Source organism: Camelus ferus, chromosome 24, assembly GCF_009834535.1.
Source record: "Camelus ferus isolate YT-003-E chromosome 24, BCGSAC_Cfer_1.0, whole genome shotgun sequence".
Classification (NCBI taxonomy): domain Eukaryota; kingdom Metazoa; phylum Chordata; class Mammalia; order Artiodactyla; family Camelidae; genus Camelus; species Camelus ferus.
The window spans coordinates 8,644,144-8,668,705 of record NC_045719.1 but is presented as its reverse complement, the minus strand read 5'-3'; the positions used below and the strand labels follow the sequence as shown (position 1 = coordinate 8,668,705).

Below are 24,562 nucleotides of genomic sequence, written 5' to 3'. Positions count from 1 at the left end.
AAAAATCACAGGTGCGGGAGGCCTACTTCTGGGGAGCTGGGCCTTGACTCCTCCTGTGCTGCGTCTCACTGACCACACTGGACGGCGAGCAGCCAAGGTCTACAAGCAGACTTTGCTCATAACCATCTCCTCCCTTACTGGGCCCTCCCTACGCTCCGAGCACCACGCTGGGAGGCCTCGGCCCATTCTCTCTCAATTCCTCAGAACAAGCCTACGGAATGGTATCCCTGTTTCACAGATCAGAACACTGAGGCTGAGGAATGGGGCAACTGGCCCAAGGAGACACGGCAGGGCCAGGCCCTGCTCCCTGCGTGTGTAGCTATCATTCTAGACTCTGTACGCACCATGTGCCCACCCCAGGGCCTCCAGATCACACTTGCTCGGCATTCTTTACTGACTGCTCTGAATGGGAGAGCCCTCAAAATAACCGGAAAGACGCCTCAGAACAAGCAGACCGCAAAGGGAAATAACCAATTTTACAAAAATCTAAAGTAATCGACTTAGGGGTGGGGGGGGATTTAAAAACAGTTGGTCTTAAGATCATGGATTTCCATCATCCCTCCCAACCCTCCAAAACCCGGGGTAGAAAGCAGGTCTGAGGCCCCTGTGGCTGATCTGATCCAGCTTTGTAACTTTGTAGCTACCACTCTTCCCCTCGTTACAGAGGAGTTTACCTTCTTCATTCCCTCTGCCCGCCCAAACAGACCAGGTGAGAATTTTTATAGAAATGTTCTTTGTACACATATAAAAAGTAAAGGGGGAAAAAGGTGAATACTGGGCTTTTCCGGCTGTCAGGAAACGGCATCTATAAAGCCAAATTCAAAACATAGATATTGTGGGTCATAGGAAACAGTACCACAGAGCAGCATATAAAATTCTTCTGAAAATCAATTAAAAATTTGTCCCTTTGTTTGCTTCTTTCATTGGAGAGTGGTTCTATGAGCTAGTTTAGTAGGTGGTTATCAATGTATTTTAACAGCAACACAGCACCCTTATCAAAAACACTGGACACTGCTCATCTAAAAGAAAAAAGAAAAGAAAGCTCCATTGTGTTTACTAAGCTTGCTGCCCCTCTTAGATACCGTTGTTTGGGGCTTAAATTGCGAGTCTATGGAGTAGCACCTGTGGCCCTTCTCTTCCTTGTGCAGACGCGGCAGTGCCACGTGGGTGGGGACGCGGCGGGGACGGGGGCAGCAGTGCGTCTACGAAGCAGCACTGAGAGGCAAGGGGAGCTGCAGAGGGGGTGCCATGCCCAGTGGCCAAGCCGGAGGCAGGAAGTGAAAAATGGGGGACCAGAGAGGCAGCTTAAGGAAGTACGTATACTGAGGACCATGGGAGTCCTGATGATGATTCTCATCATCAGAAAAGGAATCTATGAATATTGAAAGGAGAAGGCAAAACAGAAAATTGATGTGTTAGATCAGAATGAGATGCCTCAGTGTGCACTCACTTTATAATACGTGTACAGGGATAAATACTGACATAGGTGAGTGCATGCGTCTGTGTATGAACCAGATCTTGGGCCTCTAAATCTCACCCTCCACTAAAAGGAACAAGAGCCCCTTGGAGAAATGGCGATTTCTAGTCTGGGGCCATGAGCCTGGAATGTCTGGTGACACAACGCAAGGAACAGCTAAAAGAATAATGGGGACATGACAGGTGCTCTCTGAAGAGGTTCCCACTGGTCAAACATGTAGCACCTTGAGCACCAAAACTAGATAATGGTAGTAACAGGCAGCCCTGTGATGGAATACTACTAAGCAATAAAAAAGAATGAAATCTTGCCATTTGTGACATGGATGGATCTTGAAGACACTGTGCTAAATGCAATAAGTCCAAAAGAGTAAGATAAATACCACACGATTTCACTTACATGTGGAATCTAAAAAACAAAACAAGCAGACAAAACAAAAGCCAGACTCAGGTACAGGGAACAGATTGGTGGTCACCAGAGGAGAGCAGTATAGGGGTGGGGGCTGGGGGGGAATAAATGGGTGAAGGGGATCAAGAAGTGCAAACTTCCAGCTATGAAATATATAAGTCATGGGGATGTGATGTACAGCCTGGGGAATACAGTCAATGAGACTGCATTAACTTTATATGGTGACAGGTGGCAACCAGATTCTTTTGCAGTGTATACAAATGTCAAATCACTATGTTGTACACATAAAACCAACATAATATTGTATGTCAATTATGCTTCGGTAAAAAAATCTGCCCATTAAATCACATGAATTCATGCATCCATTTGTATATATGTGAATATTATCTATTATATATATTATATATGGATATTACATATGTGACTATTATATATATAACAGTCATATATATAATATATATAATAGTTATTATATATAATAGTCATTTATATATAGATGTATGTGTGTATATGTGTGTGTGTGTGTATATATATATATATGTATATATAAAACAAGCAAATAAATGGAGAAAGGAAATTCTGCTTACAATGGAATGTCAGCAGAAGGCAGAGGAATGATAAAAATACAAAATCATCATTTGACAACCATCAGGGGTGGCTGATTCAGGACGGAGTCATCTGTGGAGACTTAGGCTGGTGGGAACAGGATATTGATGTGATCACCTCACAAAATCCTTATCAGTTATGAAGGCAAAATGGGAACTTTTTGTTGAGAAACATTTCCAGTGATGAGACAGCTGACAACTGCTCAGTGCACAGCATCATCTCTATAGGATTCCTTCCAAGAATGCATGGCCTGTCTGGACAGGAGGAGCTATCAGACAGACCCAGGGGTGGGCCACCCTACAGAATGAAAGACCAGTACCCTTTCCATTCAAGGTCCTGAAAGCAAGGGAAAGACTGAAGAACAAATCCAGATCAAAAGACACTGTAGACACTTGACCTCTAAATGCAACATATGACCCTGAATTGTATTCTGGACCAGAAAGAAAGAAGTGGCATCGTTGGGACAGTTGGCAAATGAAACTGGAGTCTGTGGATGAAGTGACAGCACCTGAAAGGGACCTGGATGGCCGTGGGATGGTTGTGTAGAAGTGTCCTCGCTTGTAATAAACTATAATGGAAAATACATTTTTTAAAGAATTTAGATATATACACATACATATGTATAACCAAATCACTTTGCTGTACACCTGAAACTAACATAACATTGAAAATCAACTATACTTCAATAAAAATAAAATTTTGATACAGTTGATACAGTTTTTTAAATAGATTATTTTTAAAAAAGCCATATGGGAAAGGAAAAACATAAATGGTTTAGAAAATATCTGAAATATAATTCCAAAGGGCTCCCTCAGAAGCCAAACCCAACTCTGCGCATCACTGTCGGGAAGGAGGACTGCCAGACGTGTGTGGATGCAGATGCTGCTGCGGCAAAATGACCTCCATCCACCTCTGAAACAAGGACTCATCAGTCACAGGCCCTCTGTTACAGCTCTGTTCTCGGGCGCATTAGCTGCCTTCTGAGCCTCGGTTTGGTCCTGTGTCATGGGGATCATCACACCTATCTCACCAGTTGTTATGAAGATTGTGGGGACCATCTAGAAGCAGACCACGTAGGGTCAGTTGTTGATGCAAACTTCTCACTGAGAACTCACTGTCACTCTGGATTTACGCTGAGCATCAGTGAGGTTTTGGATTCCTGAAAGCTTAACTTTCACCCCTGAGTTTGTCACTTAACAGTCTGTATTTAAAGAAAAGAAAGCAATCCAAAAACTGTTGCAATTAGGCATTGGGATCATTATATGCAGAAAATGGGATAAAAGGGACTTCAGGCACATTTATGATTCTGATATGCGGTGAGACGCCCACTGTTTAAACAAATTCGTAACTTGCTGATTGGTATTTATTTACCCTGTGCTGGGCAGAATGTGCACGGCAAAATGACCTCCATCCACTTCTGAAACAAGGACTCATCAGTCACAGGCCCTCTATTACGCCCTGAAATTTATGACATCTCAAATAAAATGCCTGTTTCTGACATCTGCCGGCCTTGTGATGGGGTTTCAGTATTGACCAATATTGACTTGTCCGTTTTTTTGACTGCAAGCTCCTCAAAATCCATCTTTGTAACCCACAGAGGTCGCCAGCGATGGGTCCAGAATTTCTATATAGGAGAGGATGAGATTAAAAGGAGGAAATTCAGGAACTTGTCTTGAAGGAGTGTTTTTGTTTTTTTTTTATGTAGCCAGTACATCTTTGAGGCAAGTTTAACAAAAATAGCAAAGTTCCTTTAGAATTTCACACAGAATTGAAAAACAACATTTGTTCAGATCAAAAGATATTATGAAGATTACTATTATCATTGCCAAGTAGCTTTAGCAGGGGCTTTTGGAGACAATGACGGGGGAGGAGGGTGTAGCTCAGTGGTAGAGTAGCTGCCTAGTTTGCACGAAGCCCTAGGTTCAATCCCCAGCACCTCCATTAAAAACTAAATAAATAAGTAAACCTAATTACCACCCGCCCAAGAAAGAGTGAGAGTGGAGTCAATGACGGTGACAAACCCACCCTTGAGCTCAGCCACAGTCCTCAGCTCACTCTCATGCCAGCCCACCCCTGTCTTGCCAGCTGCATTTTAAAGATGTTTAGACTCAGCTCCCAACCAGTGACAAGGCAGAGTTGGTCGCTGCGCCCTCACTATGCTGTTAGGTGCTTCTCCGTCTATCCTGAGACTCACACTCAGGAAAGAAGGCAAGCCGCGTGAGAAATAAAGGCAAATTCAGCCCAAAGAAGGTGCACAACTCATCACAGCTACGGAGTCCTGGTGGCGAGGGACTGCAGGAGGCACTGCAGGGACAGGGCCAGCGGGGATTCCTGCGGAAGGAGCCCGGGGAGGCGCCAGGTCAGCAGACTCAGCACTCGCTGTTGCTCGCTGCTGATTGAAAACAAAGGGCAAGGTAAACGTTATTTCGGATCCTCTTGCCGAGAAAGACGATTCAAGTGTTAAGGGGAGCCCTCTCAGTTTTTTAAAATTGATGACATCCCCCCCAAGGAGTCCAAGTGATGGAGCGCCCCCCACCACCCACCACCAGATGCCCACGCTCCACCCTTCATTCTTTCCAGGGACTCCTCATAGCCTCGACTTGCCCATCTCTCTGATGATCTTTCCAGCAAGAATGGAAGCAGGAAAAGCAGGCTTTGGGAGGTTCTGGCAAGTTGACCCAAGGGCGGGGCCACCTCCGAGGGCCACCCTGCATCCACAGTTCTGGTGTGTGGGTGCAGGGCCAGGTGCCCTGGGGGAGGCATGAGCCCTCGGGGTGCAGCCTCTCAGGAGCCATAATTGGTTCTCAGAGGGCCTTTGAGTCCACAGCCAGACTTCTTGAAACAACAGAGCTGTTTGAAGCTCAGAGCATTCTCTCCCATCCACAGAAGCCATCCTGCAGATCTGAAACACTTAACTCACTGATCATTAATCATGAGGAACAGGTTTTGTGGCCAGTACTCCCGCACAAACACCCAGCTGCCATTAACTTGTACTGCAGATGTCGATGGGTGCGAAGGCTGGGCTCTGAGCACCAGAAATGAGTTCTTCTCAGCTTGGGGGACGATGAGGTGAAAAGAGAGATTTATGCAATGCAAGCTCTCTCTCTCTTTTCTTTCTTCCTTGGATTTTTCTCTATCTTGAGTAAAGTTCAGTTTTTAGAAGATCAAGCCCGGTTGTAAACACAGTCTTTAAAACCTTTGCACTGCTTTACTGCAGAATTTATGATTTGTTTACATTTGAGGCGAGGAGCGGGCGAGAGGGGTAATCCTGGGGCCTCTGGTAGACTACTCAAAAGAAAAAAGGGAATGCGGGACACACGAATAAAAATACTTCCTTGTTCCATCCATGATTTGTAGGTGCAGAATTCTCCCAAAGAGAAAGGTCATGCCCTAAGGAAATTGGCCCAGCTGGCCCTTTGTCACCATTAGAGTAAGCCCCTGACATCTTAAAAGAAGCTTCCAGAAATCCACAGATTGCAGGATTTGGAAACTGCACGTGAGAGAGCCAATGAGGCAGGTGCCTCAGGTGTTGCCTTCTGGGAACTAAAGGACCAAGAAAGGAGAGGAATGAAAATACTTGGGTTCTGGTGAGAACGCGCACCCGCTCCCTACTCACACCTCCTGGAGAGGCGACCTCCAGCAGACAGCACACTCCCCCCCAGTCCTCACCAGCCACGGGGTGACGCTGGTACTCACCACTCAAAGGTGCAGTGAGGACAAGAGACAGCAAGTGGAAGCACTAGACAATGTTAGTCCTACAAGATGTAGAATATATTCTTACTAGTGACGGTGATAATGGCAATGATAAATAATTTCAAAACCAACTCTCAGTCTCTACTCTAGAACGAATGGGTTTTAGAAGTAGAGAAATATTCCCCTTTCCTTATCTGGCCAGCCAGGAGGACAGCTGCAGCTTCTGCAGGGCAGCCTCACCTGCAGGCGTTCCCAGCGCAAGGTGAGCCTGAGATGTCTTCCTTCGGAGGGAGTGCTGAGGTCATGGGGTTGGGGGCATCGCCGTGTCAGTGGCAGAGAATCACTGGCGTGGGTGAGGTCAGGAAAACTGGGTTCCATCTGGGGTCTGTCACTAACTATCTCTGAATTTTCAGGGAAGTTACTTGATCTCTTTGGATCCCTCCAAAGTTTAGGTCGGAGATAAACCATAGGTTTCCTAAGTCATTCCCAGTTCTAGAATCCTATGACTCTCTATCAGGCAATAAGAAGATAAGTCAAAAATAATAAATAGTTAACTTCAGGATAGTTTTTTTTCTTCCAGGATAGGTTACACGTTAAGTAACAAAATGGATTCGGCTGAGATGGATTATGAATCAACATCAAGCAAGAATTAACTTGGGTTTGTTGAGAGTTTTGACTTACTCCACAACTCATATCTACACTGGGCTTGTCAGCCACTCTTACTGTTTGAAAGACAAGACTAAAAATCTTCAATTATTGATTTAAAGAATTTGAGTAATACTGTTTGGCTTCTTACCAGACATCTTAAAGAGAGAATGTATCAATATTTGGATTAAACAAACAAACAAAAAAGATGTAAGAACATCTGTGCCCTGTCGGTTATTAAGATAGTCCCCATTTCAGAATGAGGTAGATTTTGTTGCCAGCATAAAGCTGCCCTGGTGTCCAGCAGGAAGAAGTAGAAACAATTTGAATTCATGTATGTTCTAGGCTTCTTAAGGCTTCTTTGAATCTAAAATGCATTACCTAGGAAGGGAGCGTATAGCTCAGTGGTAGAGTGTGTGCTTAGCATGCAGAGGTCCTGGGTTCAATCCCTGGTACCTTCACTAAAAATAAATAAATAAACCTAATTACCCCTGCTCAAAAATTAATAAATTAAAGATGTGACCTAAAGTTGACTGGACGAGATCACATAAGTTTGGAGGGAACTCCTTATCAGGTTTAGATTGTATCACGTAATCCCAAAGCATGAAGGATTCAATGTGAGTGGGAAACTGTAATAATAATATATAATTACATTACTTTCTAATAATATATATATGCTATACAAGTTCAGAGCACCCTTTCTGACCTTGATCTACAGCCTGCCAAGCTTCGGGGGAGCTGAAAGCACCAAGCAAGCCTGAGAAGGTATAAATGACTTCTGGGACGTTTTCAGGCTGCAGGTTTAGGATGCACTTTGCCGTTGCCTAATTTCTGGAAGCTGCACCATCTGCTCATGAGGGCACCATTCATCTGTGCCTCATAAGCCACATGCCAGTCTGTGGAGGGTGCCCGCTGGGCGAAGGGCACTGGCGAGTCCCACCCACTTTCCCACCACACTCCCGCGGGTGAATCTGTGGCCGAGGGCTTTGTCTGGGGACAGCAGGGTGGTAAGTGAGCGCTCCTGCTCGCAGGCTCTCTGACGTGGGTGGGGAAGATCCGCAGGATGAGGCCAAGCAAGGTGTCAAGTCCCCCAAGAGCAAGAGGCCTCCGTCTGTAGGGCAGGCAGGGAGCGCACGCTTCCAATGGAAAACTCATTTTCTTGCCCCAAAAGACGTCCCCATGTACTTCCTTTAATAAAACAAGTGACTCAGGAGTGACTGAGGGCTTTTGTCTGCCTGGGGCACTGCTAGAAGAGTGCCTGGCACGCAGGAGATGTTCAAAACTTGTTGAAGGTGGATGGAATGGTCTTAACACATAAAACATGGCTATTAAAAAAGTAAAATTTCACCTCAGTCTTGGAACTTGATTCATTAACACAAGGCCCCAAGCGTGCCCATATTATGGATTTATCGGGTATTTTGGCTGCAAGGAGCCTTATTTAGTACAATTACCTTACCTCACAGATGCAGCATCTGGGACCTAAGCTCCCTACATGATTATAGCAGAAGCACATGACTGGGAGTCAGAAACAGACTCCAGGCCTGCTGTCTGCCTCTCTGCTCTTCAGCCGGAAGTTCATCTGTAAACCTCTCCAGGCAGGGAGCAGGCAATGCAGTGTGCTGGTTAGGACCACAGGCTCTGAGTGACTTTCACCCCCGCTAGCTATGTGGCCTGGATGTCTCTGAGCCTCAATTTTCCCTCCCTGTAAAATGGAGCTAATGATAGCACCTACCACATTTCACTGTTGTGAGGAGTAAATAAGGGAAAGCATGTAATCCCACTGCCTCTGCGGAACCAAGAAGAGGAGGATGATTCTCTGTGTAAAGATAAATTGTACCGTACACGCAATCCCGGCCAGCCCAAGGAACATTTGTGCTCCCAGGACACTGTGAAGAAATCATAACCCTCATCAGAAGCCACACGTGCATCTGAGAGACATCAGAGCCAATCTCTGCTGGCGGACAGTGCCCTCTCCTAGGCATCTCCCAGCCACGGAGGAGAGGAACCGAGTATGACCCCCCTGCTGCAGAAGCCTGTTTGGGAGGAAAAAAATGACCCAAGGAAGTGACAAAAAGGCAAAGTGGAGTGTAAGAGCGTAATTGCAGGATATTCCTAAACTCCAACGCTAAAACAAAAGGATTCCTGAGTAACGTAAACTTTACACAGCGTCTAAGAGCAGGACTCATGGGTTTCACAGGAGGAAGAGTTCCCATTGCATTTGCCTGCAGCAGGTTTTAAAATCTTTATTAAATATTTTTCTGCAACCTTCTCACCTGCTGTTCCCCCTCCTCCACCCCAAGCATCTGTCTCTGCTCCTAACCCAGGAATGCCTGTTTCTGTTGGCTCCCCCCTTTTTATGGTGGATTTTTCCTCTTCTGACCCCCAACTTCAACTCCTCCTTCCCTCCACTGTGCAGAGATGGTCAGCTCCCGCCCTCTCAGAGTCCAAAGATGGCACCAGCAAGATGGCACCCATCTAACACCACCCAGCATCGTTAGAAGGCAGCTGTGGTTACAGACAGCAACATTTTCCTCATTACATCTCAACATACTGCTTGTAGCCTATGGTGGACAGACTTACAGATCAACCCAGCATTATCTGACCTCTTTTCCACCGAACCCATGTGTCCCTTCTGGTACCTACCCTCCGCCATGCAGTCCTCCACTTCAGTGGAAGCTGGCATTTATTCCAGCTCCAGTGGTGAACCCATTGATTTGAGCCAATGGGACCAGTCCCATCACTTTTAACAAAATACTTGATTCAGGGGTGGGTGTGTAACTAATCAAGGCCAATGAGAAGTGACAGGAGATTTTCTGTGAGTTTCTGGGAAGGGAATTTCCTCGCTCTTCTGAGAGAGCTACAGGATGCCAGCTCTCCTCTGCTGGACAAGAAGGAGCCTTAACCCTGACTCCTACCAGCTGCCATCCTACGGCCCAAGATGAAGCAGCTTGGGACTGGCAGAGGGAAATAACTGGAAAAACCTGCATCTCAGACTAAGTTTTTAAGCCTCTGGACCTCTAGCCTAAAACCAGTCCTACCTCTGATGGCCTATTACTTGACCAACTACCTGGTTAAGCCAGTTTCAGGTAAGGTTTTTATTTCTCATAGTCAAAAGCATCCTGAGACAGGCCCCATTGTTTCCTAGGCACTGATCTTAATGTCCAAATAGACCACAAATTCTTGAAGGACACAGGCTTAGTTTTTTTGTTTTTTTTTTTTTTTTTTTGTATTTCCCACAGTACTTGGACAACACTGCATACCTGGCAGGAGTTCGAGTATCCAACATAGGCTGGTTTGTTGTTATAAGGTCCTTGCTTTTTGTACTGTCACCCTGAAGTACCAATCTGAGCTCAGACACCCATCAATAAACAACTATCAGTTAACGAAAATAATGGCTTTGGACATTCTGAAATTTTAACCATTTGGGAGTCATGACTATAAATGACAACTCTGAGCCTCAGGGAATTTGAACATTCTTCTCCGTAACACTCTCCATGTTTCTAAGAATCAACCTCCACACAGGTGGGATCTGGCCAAAGCCCCAGAGCTGCAGCATCTCAGTGGTTTTGACTAACTGTGTTGTTGAATTTGGAAACGTAGCTTTTAACAAACATATTTTAACGAACTTTGAAGAAATAACCCTTTCAAGGTAAATTCAGCTAAATTTTCTCCAAAGTCCAAAAGAGAAATAAAAACAAGCTTAATCAAGCCATCGACCAGTAAGTGGCAGCCCAGAGCGTAAACTGTATTTTTTCCGGACTCACACACACAGCAAGCAAAATATCCAGGAGCACCCGGAGCCTTCGCCAAATCACAGACACAGCAGCCCTCGGCAGCCCGCATCCCAGGGATCGGCTCTGACCAGACTCGATGGTGCACATGTCAGCAAACACGTTTTCACTTGCACACACAGTCTACTCAGACGCCACACGCATCCTCTGGAGGCCTTTCGGTAAGACATGACATGCACTAAAGGACCTGGCATTTACGCTGAGTTTAGGGAAAGAAGATGTATTTATTAGGATTTCTTACAACACATTGAAATTCTTATGCGTTAGCCCAGGACAGTGTCTTGGTAATTTATGTGAGATTTTCTGCATATTTCAGTGACTGACCTGCAAATTTCTATTCTAAGCTCCAACTCCTCTCTTGAACCTCATCCTACGCCTGAAATCCCCTGTTCCTCATCCAGAACTCCCTCCACACTGTAAGGGCTCCTGAAGGCCGCTGTTTTCTGCTGATGCTCTAGGAGTCAGGGGCATTTTCAGCGACCCCTACTTCTGTGGAATTCTCCACCACTCGTGACCCCACTGACTGCATCCACCAGAAGGGAAATGCTTTATTTAACACAGTAGGTATTAATGTCTGCAGTATGTTTATCTATATCTCCATTGTCATGTTTGTTCGTATCTCTGTATTATCTGTATTGATCATGAGCTTCTAACTGGCAAGGATCTTGACAGATTCACTCAAACTGAACAACGGGGGAAACCGTAAGGCAAACGGGGTTTCCACTGTCCCTTGTCCTTTGTTCTGTGCCTGCTGCTTCCCGGACTTCTAATGCGATAGGACACCCTGACCTCAGGTCACCCACTTCCTCTCCCCACCTCCCCATTTCAAAATCCATCTGTCCTTTGCCCAGCACCTTGAAACTCTGCTGTCAGCTAAGTTGTCAAATGAGCTACAGTGTAATGAGCGTGTCTGACTATTTTTGTCCCATGCAGCGGACATCCAAGCGGGACCAATGGTGGGAATTTGGGGAGGAAGAATCTGACCCTAGGAGCCTCCCAAGCTCCGTCGGTCAGGTAGGTATCCACATGGCTGAAGAGCTCAGAACCAGCCCTAGAGAAGGCCTGCCGTGACACCCCACAAAAAGCAGAGCTGTAACAGGTGGTGTTAGTAACAGGGCAACAACGACAAGAAGCATTGCCTACACGTATGTCTTTCACTGTTGACAGCGCACTTTCACATATGTTATCTTATTTCGATAATGATACTGACACACGTATGTGCGTGAAACTAAAACCTTAGTTAGCATCCAAGTGGCTCTTTAAATGTGCCCCTCAGCGTGTTATCACAGAGGACGATGAAGCTCTTTGTATTTTTAAGGCATTTTTTTACAAATTTGGGGAAATGACTCTTTTGTCTGTAGCTTCACTCTTCTACATCCTCTGGGTGGGCAAGAAGGGCCTTGAAACCGTTCTCATCTTATTTTCTATGGTCTATCTCTGTAGTGTGACCATTCCCACACCTTGGAATGCTCGTGGGAGCGAAGGAGAAGCTATTTCTTCCTGCTAAGAAACCTAAAAGCAAGGCAAGCAACATGTCAGGAAGCAGCGCTCTTCAGCCAAGGAAACGTTCATGACTCTCTGACCCTGAAGTACGTAAAGGGAGACATCCTTCCTCATCCCCGCCCCCACAGCCCACCACCCCATCCAGTGTGGGTGAGAGGGGTGACTTCAGGGAGAGGGCGGGAGCTGGGGACCCCAGGAAATTGGGGATGGGTTTCCCCAGGCATCGCCAGCATGTTAGACCCGCTCCCAGATGTGAGTCTCTGTCCAGGACCTCCACACCTTCACACAAACATAAACACCACCGGGGTGTGCCTGCAGAAACTCCAGGTGGTAGTGCAATTCCTGCCTTCTCCTCGAGCACGCACATTCACAACTCCCCGGATTCCAATTAGGAGTAGGAGGCAGAGAGTGGAAAGGCAGGTCAATCAGATACTTAGAGATGAAACATCCCAGGTGTGAGGCCAGAGGCCAGGTGGCTCTGCATTAAAGAAAGGTGGCAGCTTTTGTTTACCTAGAAAAATGCAGGAGGGGAGGCCTGACACCCTCAGATACCTGAGTCTCTACTCTCCTCATCCAAACCAAAAGCTCAGCTCCACAGATCAACCTCTAGAGAAAGAAGAGATTTCACAACATCTCTAGGATATAGGAAATTCTAACCACTGCTTTCCAAAATCTTACTCTTTGCAAAATAGCCCAGGAGATATAAAGGCCAAGTCAGGTTAGGTTTTATAAGAGAAGTACTAAAGGGAATGCAAGAATCCTGCACACGTCACCCCCTGCTCATGAAAAGCCCCAGTGCCTGTGTACCTAGTCAGTGCTTTCTGGATGGATGGATGGATGGATGGATGGAAGGATAAATCAAAATCTTTATATTGAAAAGAAAACAGATAACAAGTGTTGGTGAGGATGTGAAGAAAAGGGAACTCTTGGGCACTATTGGTGGGAATGTAAACTGTTGCAGCCACTATGGAAAACAGTATGGCAGTTCCTCGATAAATTTAAAATAGAACTACCTTGTGATCCAGCAATAATTCCACCTCTGGGCATTTATCCAAAGGAAATGAAATCATTATCTCAAAAAAGTATCTGCATGCCTATAATCATTGCAGCATTATTTACAATAAAGGAAATATGATATATATATGAGATGGAATATTATTCAGCCATAAAAAGGAAAAATCCTGCCATTTGCGATGACATGGATGAAACTTGAGGACGTTATGCTAAGTGAGATAAGTCAGACAGAAAAAGACAAATCCCATATGACCTTGTTAATATGTGGAATCTGAAAAAGCACACTCAGAGAAATGAAAAGCAGACTGGTGGTTGCCAGGGGCGGGGGTGGGAGTGGAGGAAATGGGTGAAGGTGGTCAAAGAGTACAAACTTCCAGTTAAAAGATGAACAGGGCCTGGGGATCTAGTGCACAGCACAGTCACTATAGTTAACAATACTGTGTTGTATACTTGACAGTTGGTAAGAGAGTAGATTTTAAAAGTTTTCAACATTAAAAAAATTGTAACTATGTGAATTGACAGATGTGTTAACTAACCTTATTGTGGAAATCATTTTGCAGTGCACACATATGTAAAATCAGTATACCATATACCTTAAACTTACACAGTGTTGTATGTCAGTTATATCTCAATAAAGCTGGAAAAAAATGAAACTGATGTCTCCAGCCCCTGGGTGGCTACAGCTGGGCACGCCCACCTGGACCCTTTAGTTTGCCGACAGTTCACTTTGTGAGCTGGAAGGACTGCCGGAGCAGCCACCCTGGAGACAGCTGATGCTCTTTGGTGTTTAATCGTCTGTCAACAGAGGATCTCTCACATATATTAAAAAGCTTGTGTCTGTTTGATACCTGCAAACTAAACAGGCCCAGAAGAGTTAAATGACAAAAGTAGCATTGGGGATGAAAGGCATTTTGCCCCAAAGTTACATTTTAGCAACTTCTCTGGGGGAAAATGAGATCCTTTTAAGCAGAATTCCAATGATAACTGCAGTTTCTAGCACATACTCAATACGTTTGTTGAAGGAATACACGGAAGAATAAAAGAATTTCAAACCATCTCTCTGAGATCGAATTTGCAGACACATGTGCCAAGCTTCAGATCAGTCACTTTTCCAGCTACTCTCATGCTCACCCGTTTCGTGATGACGGTACCACCAGCAACTTGAAGACAAAATCTCAGAGATCTGGGGGTATAGACGTCCCATTTTCATTAAAGTCTGTTTGTTCCCACAACCTTACGACTTTCAGAAATTGACCTACTCACAGACATAGAAAACAAACTTACGGTTACCAGGGTAGAAAGGGGCTGGGGAAGGATAAAGTGGGAGCTCAGGATCTGCAGATACTAACCACTATCTATAAAATACATAAACAACAAGATCCTACTGTTATAGCATGGGGAACTATATTCAATATCTTAAAATAGCCTATAATGAAAAAGAATGCATATACATGCATAACCAAATCACTATGCTGTACACCAGAAACTAACACAACATTGTAAATCGACTATACATCAACTAAAAACAAAAAATAAAATAAAGAAATTGACCTTCTAAACTTCTGGCCTTGTCTATTTCAAGGGATGCAGTAAAATCACTGAGTTTTGCACGACGCTTAATCCAGACACCCTGGAAAGCCCACAGCCATGAACCTCTGATCGTGGAACACAGGACTCCAGGATGGTTCTCTCTGCTACCGATTTGCTGACATTTCAAACAAATGACATCCACAAAATGGATCTGCACCCAGGCCTTCACTTCCCAGCTCAAAAAGTGATTGAGCAAAAGAAGCCAGTGAAATGAATAAAAATGAAGTGGAGCAATGACAGGACATAAACGTGTGGGTCTCAGCCTGTCAGTTGCTCACAGAACTGCCGGACAACTGTCACCTGGCTCTCCTGTGCATGGCCCAGTCACCCTGCTGGCTCTGGCACTGTGCTGCCAGGAAAGGCAGCCGGACGAGGGGCCAAGACCCTCACTCTGGACGCTGCGCATACAGCACCCACACCACCCCTTCCCTGGTCCACACCCCACTTAAAATACCGTCTTCTGCACAGCAGTGTGAATGTACTTAATGCCACGGATCTGCACACTCAAAAATGGTTAAGATGGTAAATTTTATGTTACATATATTTTGCCACCGTTTTTACAAATGAAAAAAGAAATGTGCACATTACCAGAGGAAGAGAAACCTAGCTTTGGTAATACATGTGAGGACAAGTTAGCCTTTGTAATAATAATGATAGTTAACATTTATTGAGCCTTAACCAGGGGACTCCTTTAACCACAGTCAATCCACATAATAACACTATGGGGCAAGGACTAATAGTATTGCCATTTCATAAATGAGGAAACTGAGGCACAGAGAGGTGAAGTCACTTGCCCAAAGTCACACAGCTGTGATAGTGGATGTACCAAGGGACTCTAAAGCCAAGACAAGCAATTCATGTAATTTAATTACAATGCAATTTAAACACATCCTCATCTATTAGCAGTGAACAAAAATGTTCGCTCCTGCCGGGCCTAAATCTACCAGAGATCAAGTCAGTATTATCACCGCAGCTTTGCAGCATTTCTGGACCAGCTAGAGCATTCCCCAAACGACTTAGAACTGGCAACTCTTCTTCAACCCACATGGCAGAACATTTCTGCTTAAATGCCTTATGTGACAGGGGAGGGAGGGTACAGCTCAGTGGCAGAGCACGTGCTTAGCATGCAGGAGGTCCTGGGTTCAATCCCCAGTATACCTCCATTAAAATAAATAAATAAATAAACCTAATGACCCCACCCCCACCCCCCGAAAAGAACAACAACAAAAATTTTTTAATGCCTCGTGTGGGCGTCACATGGCGAATCTAATGGGTACTCAGCAGACTGGGCTTTCCTCTCCTCCCCTCGTCCACTTCCGTTTCCCGAAAATATCGAAGGCTGCCATTTCCAGGCCTCATGCATTGACTGCTTCACCAATACAACGTCCAATGAGTTCCCTGGAATTTTAACTAACACAAGAACGATATTTACAAGATAGACTGTAAGACCAGACAATGGGAGCAAATCACAGAATACGCATAAAAACAAAAAAAAGGGATGAGATCACATCAGAAATTACCATCATTTCCCACATCAGAGAGTTGGCACCCTGGACAAATACATAACGCTGAGTTCAGACTCTGACTTAACAACTTACCGCCTGAGTCCCTTACCATCTTCTCCCTCAGTGTCCACTTGTATAAACAGAAGTTGACCCATATCTACTTCACAAGTTGTTATAAGAATAAGGAAAATGTATATTAAAATGCTCATTGAACTATAGAACAATACATACATACAGTCATAGGTCTCCCTCCTATGCAGCTTGTATAAAAATAATAGAAAATTCATAAACATCAACACATTTCAAATACAAAACCAGATTCTGTGTTAGAAAGAACCCATTTGTAGAAACCTCCTACTCATTTAAACAGTTTTAAAACCTGATGTAAAAGGCCCTTATCAGATGAGACTTTGATTTCCCTCCTACTTGATGCAATTTCTGTTTAACTCATGAAAGACCTTAGCTAAAATTATCAAGGGAGGTTAAGTATATTTCACTACTATCTTAGGATAAAGTCAAAAAGGATAAAGCTGTACCCTTCTTGATGTCAGTGGAGAATGGATGGTCCCACTGGCTTGACACAACAAAAGATTCTTACACTTGAAAAATCCTCTCCAAGGTTTACTTTCCATTCGGAAACATTAAGCATTAAAACCCAGAAATCATCCAGGAGTTCCAGTACCACTGCCCAACACCACAGAAGGATTGCCCCAAAAGGTGTCTGCACGCCATTCCCTTGTCTGTGGCCCTGAATTCAATTTGGAGGGACTCAAAACACTTCATGAAATGACATTCTAGTGGTCAGGACTTCATCCAAGCACCCACTCAAGTGCCAGTACCTCCCAGTAGCAGAAGCCCCAGACATTTTTCTGAAACCATAGGTGACAGCTAAGAGCCACCCCCTTCTAATGAAGACCCTCTCCTTGGTGGTCCTCCCTGGAAGCCCGGCTCACTCCTAGCAGAGGTTCTGCCTCCCCGAACGTCTACTCACATCTTCTAATTATTGACACTTTACAAGGACAACATTCCACATTTGCCAAGTGCCAGCAGGGCTCTCTGTTCTCCACGCCACATGTAGAGGCACGGCCCTTGCCTGGAGGACTTGTGATGTAAGTGGGACAAGAAATAATAGTGAGATAAGACATCATATCCAGAGGCTGATAAGAGTCAAATGTGTGTTGGCCTCTCCTCTCCATCCCTCTGAGAGCCGATCTTCAGAAAGCAAGAGGCAGGAGTGAAACGATGGATCAGTCCGAGAAGACCCTTCCGGAGATGGGGAGATGGATATTCATGAGGAGGCCAAGGGGCAGATTTGGGCTAAGGAAAGACAGTGGGAGAGGGTGTGGGAGGAAAGGACAGCAGAAGCAGAAGTAGGAACCAAGGACGGATATTTTAAAGGGACTGAGAAAGTGCTTCAAGGAGCAGCCTAGTGAGGTGGTTTGAAAGCAGAGCATCTCCCTCCAGAAGGGACAGAATCGGAAGAGTTGTACCATCTCTTCAGCTGCTTTTTTTCCAGCTGTCACTGCTGGCATTTCCTTAAGAAAGCCATTTCAAAGAAGACACAGTATCTACACACCAAAATGTTCCTGGCCCCTCAATGACAGAAAATCTAGAAGTACTCAAAGTGCCCATCGAAAGTATTGGTGAGAACATTGAGGGGGGCAGTGTGATGAGTCTGGTGCAGTGATCATGCTGAAGACAATGTACAAACACAGAGAATTTTGTATGTGATACTAGGAGGGAAAAAGCACAATACCGAATTAGGCCTGAAATGCTGCAGTCACATGAGGATGGGAGTATTGTTGGGGCTTTTCCAAACTTTTTTAGCATTCTTTTTACATTCATCTTTTCAGTTTTAAGTCTTGAGCGCTATGGTGGTTTCATTAATGGAGACATCTTTCCAGGGTTAATCCGAGTATCTCAGAAGGGAAGAGAATGGGAGGAGGAGTTGGTCTTCTTTGTAAACATCCACCTACAGCCTCCACTGGAGAGGGGTGCAAATTAGTAATGTGGCACATTTGCTAATGAACAGGCCACCTGTGGGGAAACTGCTCAGGTCGCTGCGGGGCCCGACTGAGCTAATGGCTTGGAATGGAAGCTGTGAACCTGAAGATGCTCAACGGCCACCTGGACCATTTGGCTCAGATTCTGATAGCCTGGCTTCCTTGAGGGCCTCGTGGTTGCCTGTCAGATGAGACCCGAGCTTGGCATCTCTAAGCCATGCCTCAACATTTCATGCGGCCTTAATTTCCCAAGTATTTTGTTTCGTAAAACTTATCACCATGGATAAAAATAAGAAAGGTGAATTTAAGCACTTGGCAACCACAGCACAGAGAAATGAAAAAAAAAAAAAAAAAAGAAGTCCGTTTAAAGAATTGCTTTGCTATATTGTTTTCCCCCCTGATCCTCTCTTGTGAAAGTGCTACCTTTGGAAAGATCCCCAAGATGCAAACACACACAGCGTTAATTTTCTCCTTCAATGGCTAACAAGCAAAGTGTCGCCTCTCTTGCTGACCTAGTTAGTACTTAAGCAGCACCAGTGGGACCCCAGGGCTGAGAAGACCAGAATCCTCGGAATGCCCGAGGAAGAGTCCTGCAAACCGTGGCCCACGGGGCCCACGTCGCCCACCTGACCCACCAGCACACAGCTGAGGCGGGTCACCTCCCTCACTGAGTGTCTGCTTCTTCGTTATCTGCAGGACAAGCACCGGCCACCCTGATGCTGTCAGTCACCAATCCGTCCACCAGACACTGTCAGGAGAATCAGATGAGACACAGGAATAAAAAGTTTTAAAAAGCTTTATACATATGTTACTAATATTATTAAATAAACAAAAAAAACCAATCAAACTCATAAAAAGGGTGTGTTTCAGGCATGTTAACTGCCCCGGGGAACTAACAGTGAGGGCACAGCGTGGGAACCGGGCTGGAATGTCTGTAAACTGACGTCTGGCTGCCTGGAGTGAGCAGAGCCCTGGAAAGAGCCACCCAGGGACACAACCACCTATTGAAGAACAAAGAGGAAACACAGGCCAGAAGAGTAGAGAGAAGCGGAGGCCAGCGCCCATGGCTCTGGGCAGGCAGGCAGGAGCCCATGTCCGGAGCCACCTGGTCCCATTACCATCAGCACAGCCCTGCCCGCCGACTCCAAGCCCAGGCTGCTCACTGTCAGGGCCAGCGCTGCGGGCCCCTGAGTCACCCTCACGAGGACGCCCTGGGTTCCCCTTGGATCCTCTCCCACCGGTGCTGCCAGATGATGAGATCATGACACTTGACAAAACCCTCTCTTTCAAAATCACCTTTTATCCAAATGGATAAAAAAAGAATTTAACAGGCTTTATCTTACCGTAGGCTGTCCCACCTTTGGCAAAGCCCACAGCTCACATATTCAATTGTGGTGGTTGTTTTAACATATATTTTTAGAGCAGTTTTGGGTGCACAGTAAAATTGGGTGGGAAGTACAGAGAATTCCCATCTACCCCCATCCCCCACAGGCACGGCCTCGCCCACTGTGGACAGCCACACCCGAGTGGCACGTCAGTCACAACTCATGAAACCCCCGTCACTACAGCCCAGGGCTGACAGTGGGGTTCACTCTTGGCATTGTGCATTCGATGGGCTTCAGTTTTCAAGGAAAGAAACCAGCAAGAGGCGATGGGAAATTCAAATACCAGTCAGTAAGCAAGGACTCCACTGTCCACGCTGCTTCTACAAGTCCCCAGGCGATGCCCGTGCTGTGCTGTCAGACCACATCTTGAAGCAAAACTCTGGCTTCAAGTTGTGTTTGCAGGGGTGGGGGCTTTCAAGTTAAGTGGGTTTGGGTTCAAATCACAGCTCTGCCACTTACCGGCTGCCCAGCCAGTGACCGGATCTGTAAAAGCTTGATTTTCAAACCTACCCTGCAGTATTCAATGAGACACTAACCACAAAGCTCGGGTCAGAGCTGGCACTGCATGCGCTGACCTGTGACTCGTGTCACTGTTCTTGTTGTTACTATTATCACTGCCATTACAGCAGATTTTGGTTCATTTCTCCTCCAGCCATCTTTGTACAAAAAGCGTATTTACCACTTTTAGACAAAAGCCATATATTTTTGCAAATACGTCATATTAATCTCACTAAGAACACATCATAAAATCAGATATGAGGTAACAGAATCATGTAACCTAGAATTTTAAATGTATTCCAAGATTTTTCTCTTCCACCCTAGTTTGTGTGAAAAATCAAGGGACGGGGTTCTTTCTCTGCCGTTGAGCTTCACCCTCAAGGCCCGGATCTGTACTTCAGCCTTTCCCACCTGGCTTCACGTGTATTTGTTTGAAGTATAGAATGTTAGATTGGGAGAGAACTGTGAGAGGTCCCAGCCCAACTCCCTCATCTTATTAAGAAAATTCAGGCCTGAGAAGATGAGGTGGTGATTTGCCCAAAGTGACAGTTATGTTTTCTTGGCACCAGGATAAGTTAGGTTTATGTCTGTTTAACTAATTAAACAAGGAGGCCATTAGACTGAAGTAGTTCTGATGCCTTAGTAACCCACATAAGCAAACCAAAATCTTAGCCAGAAAGGCCTCAAGGTTAAGAAATTGAAAACTAAGGACAACCAATCACAAAGAGCCAGCTAGGCTTTGCCAAATAAGGCAACTGCTGAGCTGCAGCCAATCAAATCATGTCCTTGCTCCGCCACTGTGTCTCCTCTATAAAAGTCCCGCCCCGGCTCCTGTCGGTGGAGTGCTCTCCACTACTTCTGGTTTGATGCTGCCTGAATCAAATCAGTTTTTGTGCAAACTCTTCAAAATTTTAATGTGCCTCAGTTTATCCTTTAACACATCACTCTCTCTAAGGCAGCTGTGTAGGTAATAAGAGACAAGTCTCTTGTGTAGGGGACAGTGTGGGGAGACACTGAACAGCACACACTGAAATCATGTACAAAATAAAGATAATCCTCTAGGTTAGCAGTTCCTAGAAAGGGGGATTTCAAGGCCAGAAAAAAAAAAGGGGGGGGTGGGGAGAGAAATAAAGAAAGAAAGGAGGAGGGAGGGAAAGAGTGAGGAAAGAGAGGGGGAAGGAAGGGGGAGGGGGAAAGGAAGGGAAAAGAAAAAAGAAATTGCAATTTGGGGTGTTATCAACTTTTTACTTTATTAAGAAAGAACTATTTTCTACAGTTACTATTCACAATAATCATTACCCCATAAAAAGAAAGAATATTTTAAAGCTAAAAAAAAAAATTGAATGGACATAATCCCAGAATAAAGGGCATTCTTAAAATTTTAGGTTTATGAAAAATTCAATTGTATCTTCTTACTTTTCTTATGGTATTGCAATCCAGCAATCAGAAGTGATCATTGGTTCTTAATCTACTTTGAGTCACAAGTGCCTTTGAAAATCTGATGAAAGCAATGAACCTTTCCCCAGAAAAATGCGCATAACTACATTCCTATAAAAGTTTAAGGCCAAGATCACCTGATCTTAGACGACAATTTAGCCTCCAGTTGACTCACCAATGACTGTATCCTCTGGTCATCACTAAAGGCTCTGAGGTCCTTTATAAGCTGTAGCAGACTCAGGACAAGGTCCCACACTCAGGTCCTGAGGCCGTCAGGACAAGCCTTCTGCACAGTGGCATGCATTTCCACGAGAGGAGTAAGAAAGATGGAGCTTCCTCCCCTTTTGCCTGGATCCCGCCCATCAATTATACTGCCAAATCCAAAAAAATCCCCCCAGAAAAGCCCCAAGTCCAGAAGTTCATCTGGGTCCAGGACCAAGAAGCTCCACCTGGTGGTGTAAGGTCTTTGAAATCTGGGAAATAGACTGGAGAGGGCAGGGAGTTACTCTGAAACAGGATCAAGGAACACATTGAGGTCCATCTGGGTCTCACATCCAGATCATTCTCAAAGCCCTATGGGGGAGGCAGCAAAACGGAAGAGAACTAATAGTCAGTACAGATTCAGCCCAGCGGGTGTAGACATAGGAGGACACCTAAAAATCCTAGAAGAGATGTCTGGTGGCACCCAGAAAAGTGAGAGGCTGGCAGGTACACACATAGAGTGATGTGTGTGATGCCCACATCATCGCAGCCTGCTATGGAGTGACGAGCCATGGAAGGAAGGTGCTTCTTCTTGACCTTGAGCAGTAGGTAGACAGCATTGCTGCTCAGCAGGGCTTCTCGGCCACCTGCCTTAAGATGACCTAACCAACCTGTACCATCTCAGTCCCCAGCTTGTAGTTCCCAAGGTCACCCATACAGAACATATCTGCAACATTCCTCTGGAAAAGGCCAGACAAGGAAGAGAGATCTTTGTTGCAAGTTTCAACCCCTGTGTATTAAAGAGAGGAAAATCGTATTTGCAACCTGCCCTTCCATCCCGCATCCCTTGAAAGGCCCCCAAAATACCAAGTCCCTTATCTGTGCTGCCAAGAGAGGCATTTGCTGCTTCCTCAAGTCTGTAAGGATTCCCAGCTCCAGTATCACAGAATTTAGGAAGAATCAGGTAGCTAAGTGGATGTTAGTCATAGAAATAGGTCTCCCTATATGGATATCAACCTTGTTTATTTGCAGGCAAAAGTTGGGGAAAATCCTTAATGGTGCCAGGGGTCAGGGAGAGGTTAATGAAAAGGTTTGGGGGAAGTAGGGAATCCTTCAGATCACTAAAACCAACTCTTATGTGGAAAACGCCAAAAGAGGCGATAATTTGACATATTTAAATGTAAATGTCTAGTGGATTCAGACATCTGGCTGTGGAGTAAGTAGCCACAGGTAACTGAAAATTGCCCCTCTGTCCCACAAGGGGTACAAAGGTATTGTAATGCTCTGTTTCTTAAGCTAGGTGGTGGGCACCTGGGTATCTCATTATTATTAATCTTTAAACTGATTATACATGATATATATGTTCTTTTGATTCTATATTTCATTAAAATAAAAAACTTATTTTGAAAAAAGTCTTCTCTATGCCCACTGCCTACTCTACCTGAGTGAGCAGAATGCCAATTACTAGACCAGATTTGAGATTGAATTTCTCTGTGTCTTTAGGTCTCCCCCTCTGTACTTCTTTCCTTTTTTTGCGTTCCTGTTTCCTGGCCCTGCTGGAGAGTGGGCAGCAAAACCTTCAAGAATTTGTGAACAGGACTCAGGCCAGTCCCAGCCTTTGGGTGCTCAGGACGGAGGCTGGGCCACCGGGACCCCTGTCCTACATGGCCGAAAGGGAGAGATGTCAGGTGAGCAGAATAGAGGACTTCCCTGGGCCCACCTCGCGTGGCCTTGGCCTCAGCTGAGAGACTAGAAGCTGTTGGACAGACAGCAACTATAGCCTCTTGTAGCCCAGCCCTAAAGGGTGCCACGGGCATGGGCCCTGCAGAAACACCCCCTCAGGTCTCTTTAGTGCATGCTTTCTTCTTCTTTCTTCTTGTTCTCTTTCTCTCAACCTACTGTCCTACAATTTCTGCCACCTACTGTAGGGAAGGGTCCAGAGTTGGGAGAGACGGGAGCTTGCCTTCCACTTTGGAAAAGAAGAGCAAGAGCCCCAAACCCTTGGCCCTGTTAAAATCAGCCCTGTTGGAAATGTCTTAGTTTACTCCATGTGAAAGTGGGCTTGAGACATGTGGCTGCGTTGACCTGGCTGGTTTGTAGTAATCAACCCAAAGACGATGCGGCTCTAAGGGCACACATGACACCAAGTCCCAACTGCCACTATCTGGGGGGTGTCCATTAACACTGGGGAGTGTCCAAAATACTAAAAATAGCATTAACCTATGATCCAGCAATCCCACTCCTGGGCGTATACACAGAGAAAACTCTAATTTGAAAAAACACATGCACTTCAATGTTCATAGTGCCACTATCTGCAATAGCCAAGACATAGAAGCAATCCAAGTGTCCATCAACAGATGACTGAATAAAGAAGAGGTGGTATATTTAGACAATGGAATACTACTGAGCCATAAAAAAGAATGAAATAATGCCATTTGCAGCAACACAGATAGAACTAGAGATTATCATACTAAGTAAGTTAAGTTGGACTGAGAAAGACAAATATCATATCACTTACATGTTGAATTTAAAAATAATACAAATGAACTTATTTACAAAACATAAATAGACTCACAGATATAGAAAATAAACTTATGGCTACCAAAGGGAAAGGTAGGGTGGAGGGATAAATTAGGAATTTGGGATTAACATATACACACTATTATATATAAAATAGATAAACAACAAGGATCTACTGTACAGTACAGGGAACTGTATTCAATATCTTATAATAACCTGTAATGGAAAAGAATCTGAAAAAGTATATATATATACACACACACATATATATATATATGTAAAAAACTGA

General features: G+C 45.0%; 1 protein-coding gene across 2 annotated transcripts in view; it reads right to left on the bottom strand.

Annotated features, from left to right (window-relative positions):
- Positions 1-3,963: 3,963 nt before the first annotated feature.
- GATA6 (GATA binding protein 6) overlaps positions 3,964-24,562 on the bottom strand; it is a 59,907-nt gene continuing 39,308 nt past the window's right edge. The window contains exon 7 of one of the 2 annotated variants that reach the window (XM_032467515.1): positions 3,964-4,880. In XM_032467515.1, coding sequence (XP_032323406.1) covers positions 4,725-4,880 — 156 coding nt within the window. In that variant the 3' untranslated portion in view covers positions 3,964-4,724. The remainder of the gene's footprint in view (positions 4,881-24,562) is intronic. The other variant, XM_032467516.1, reaches the window with a different exon arrangement.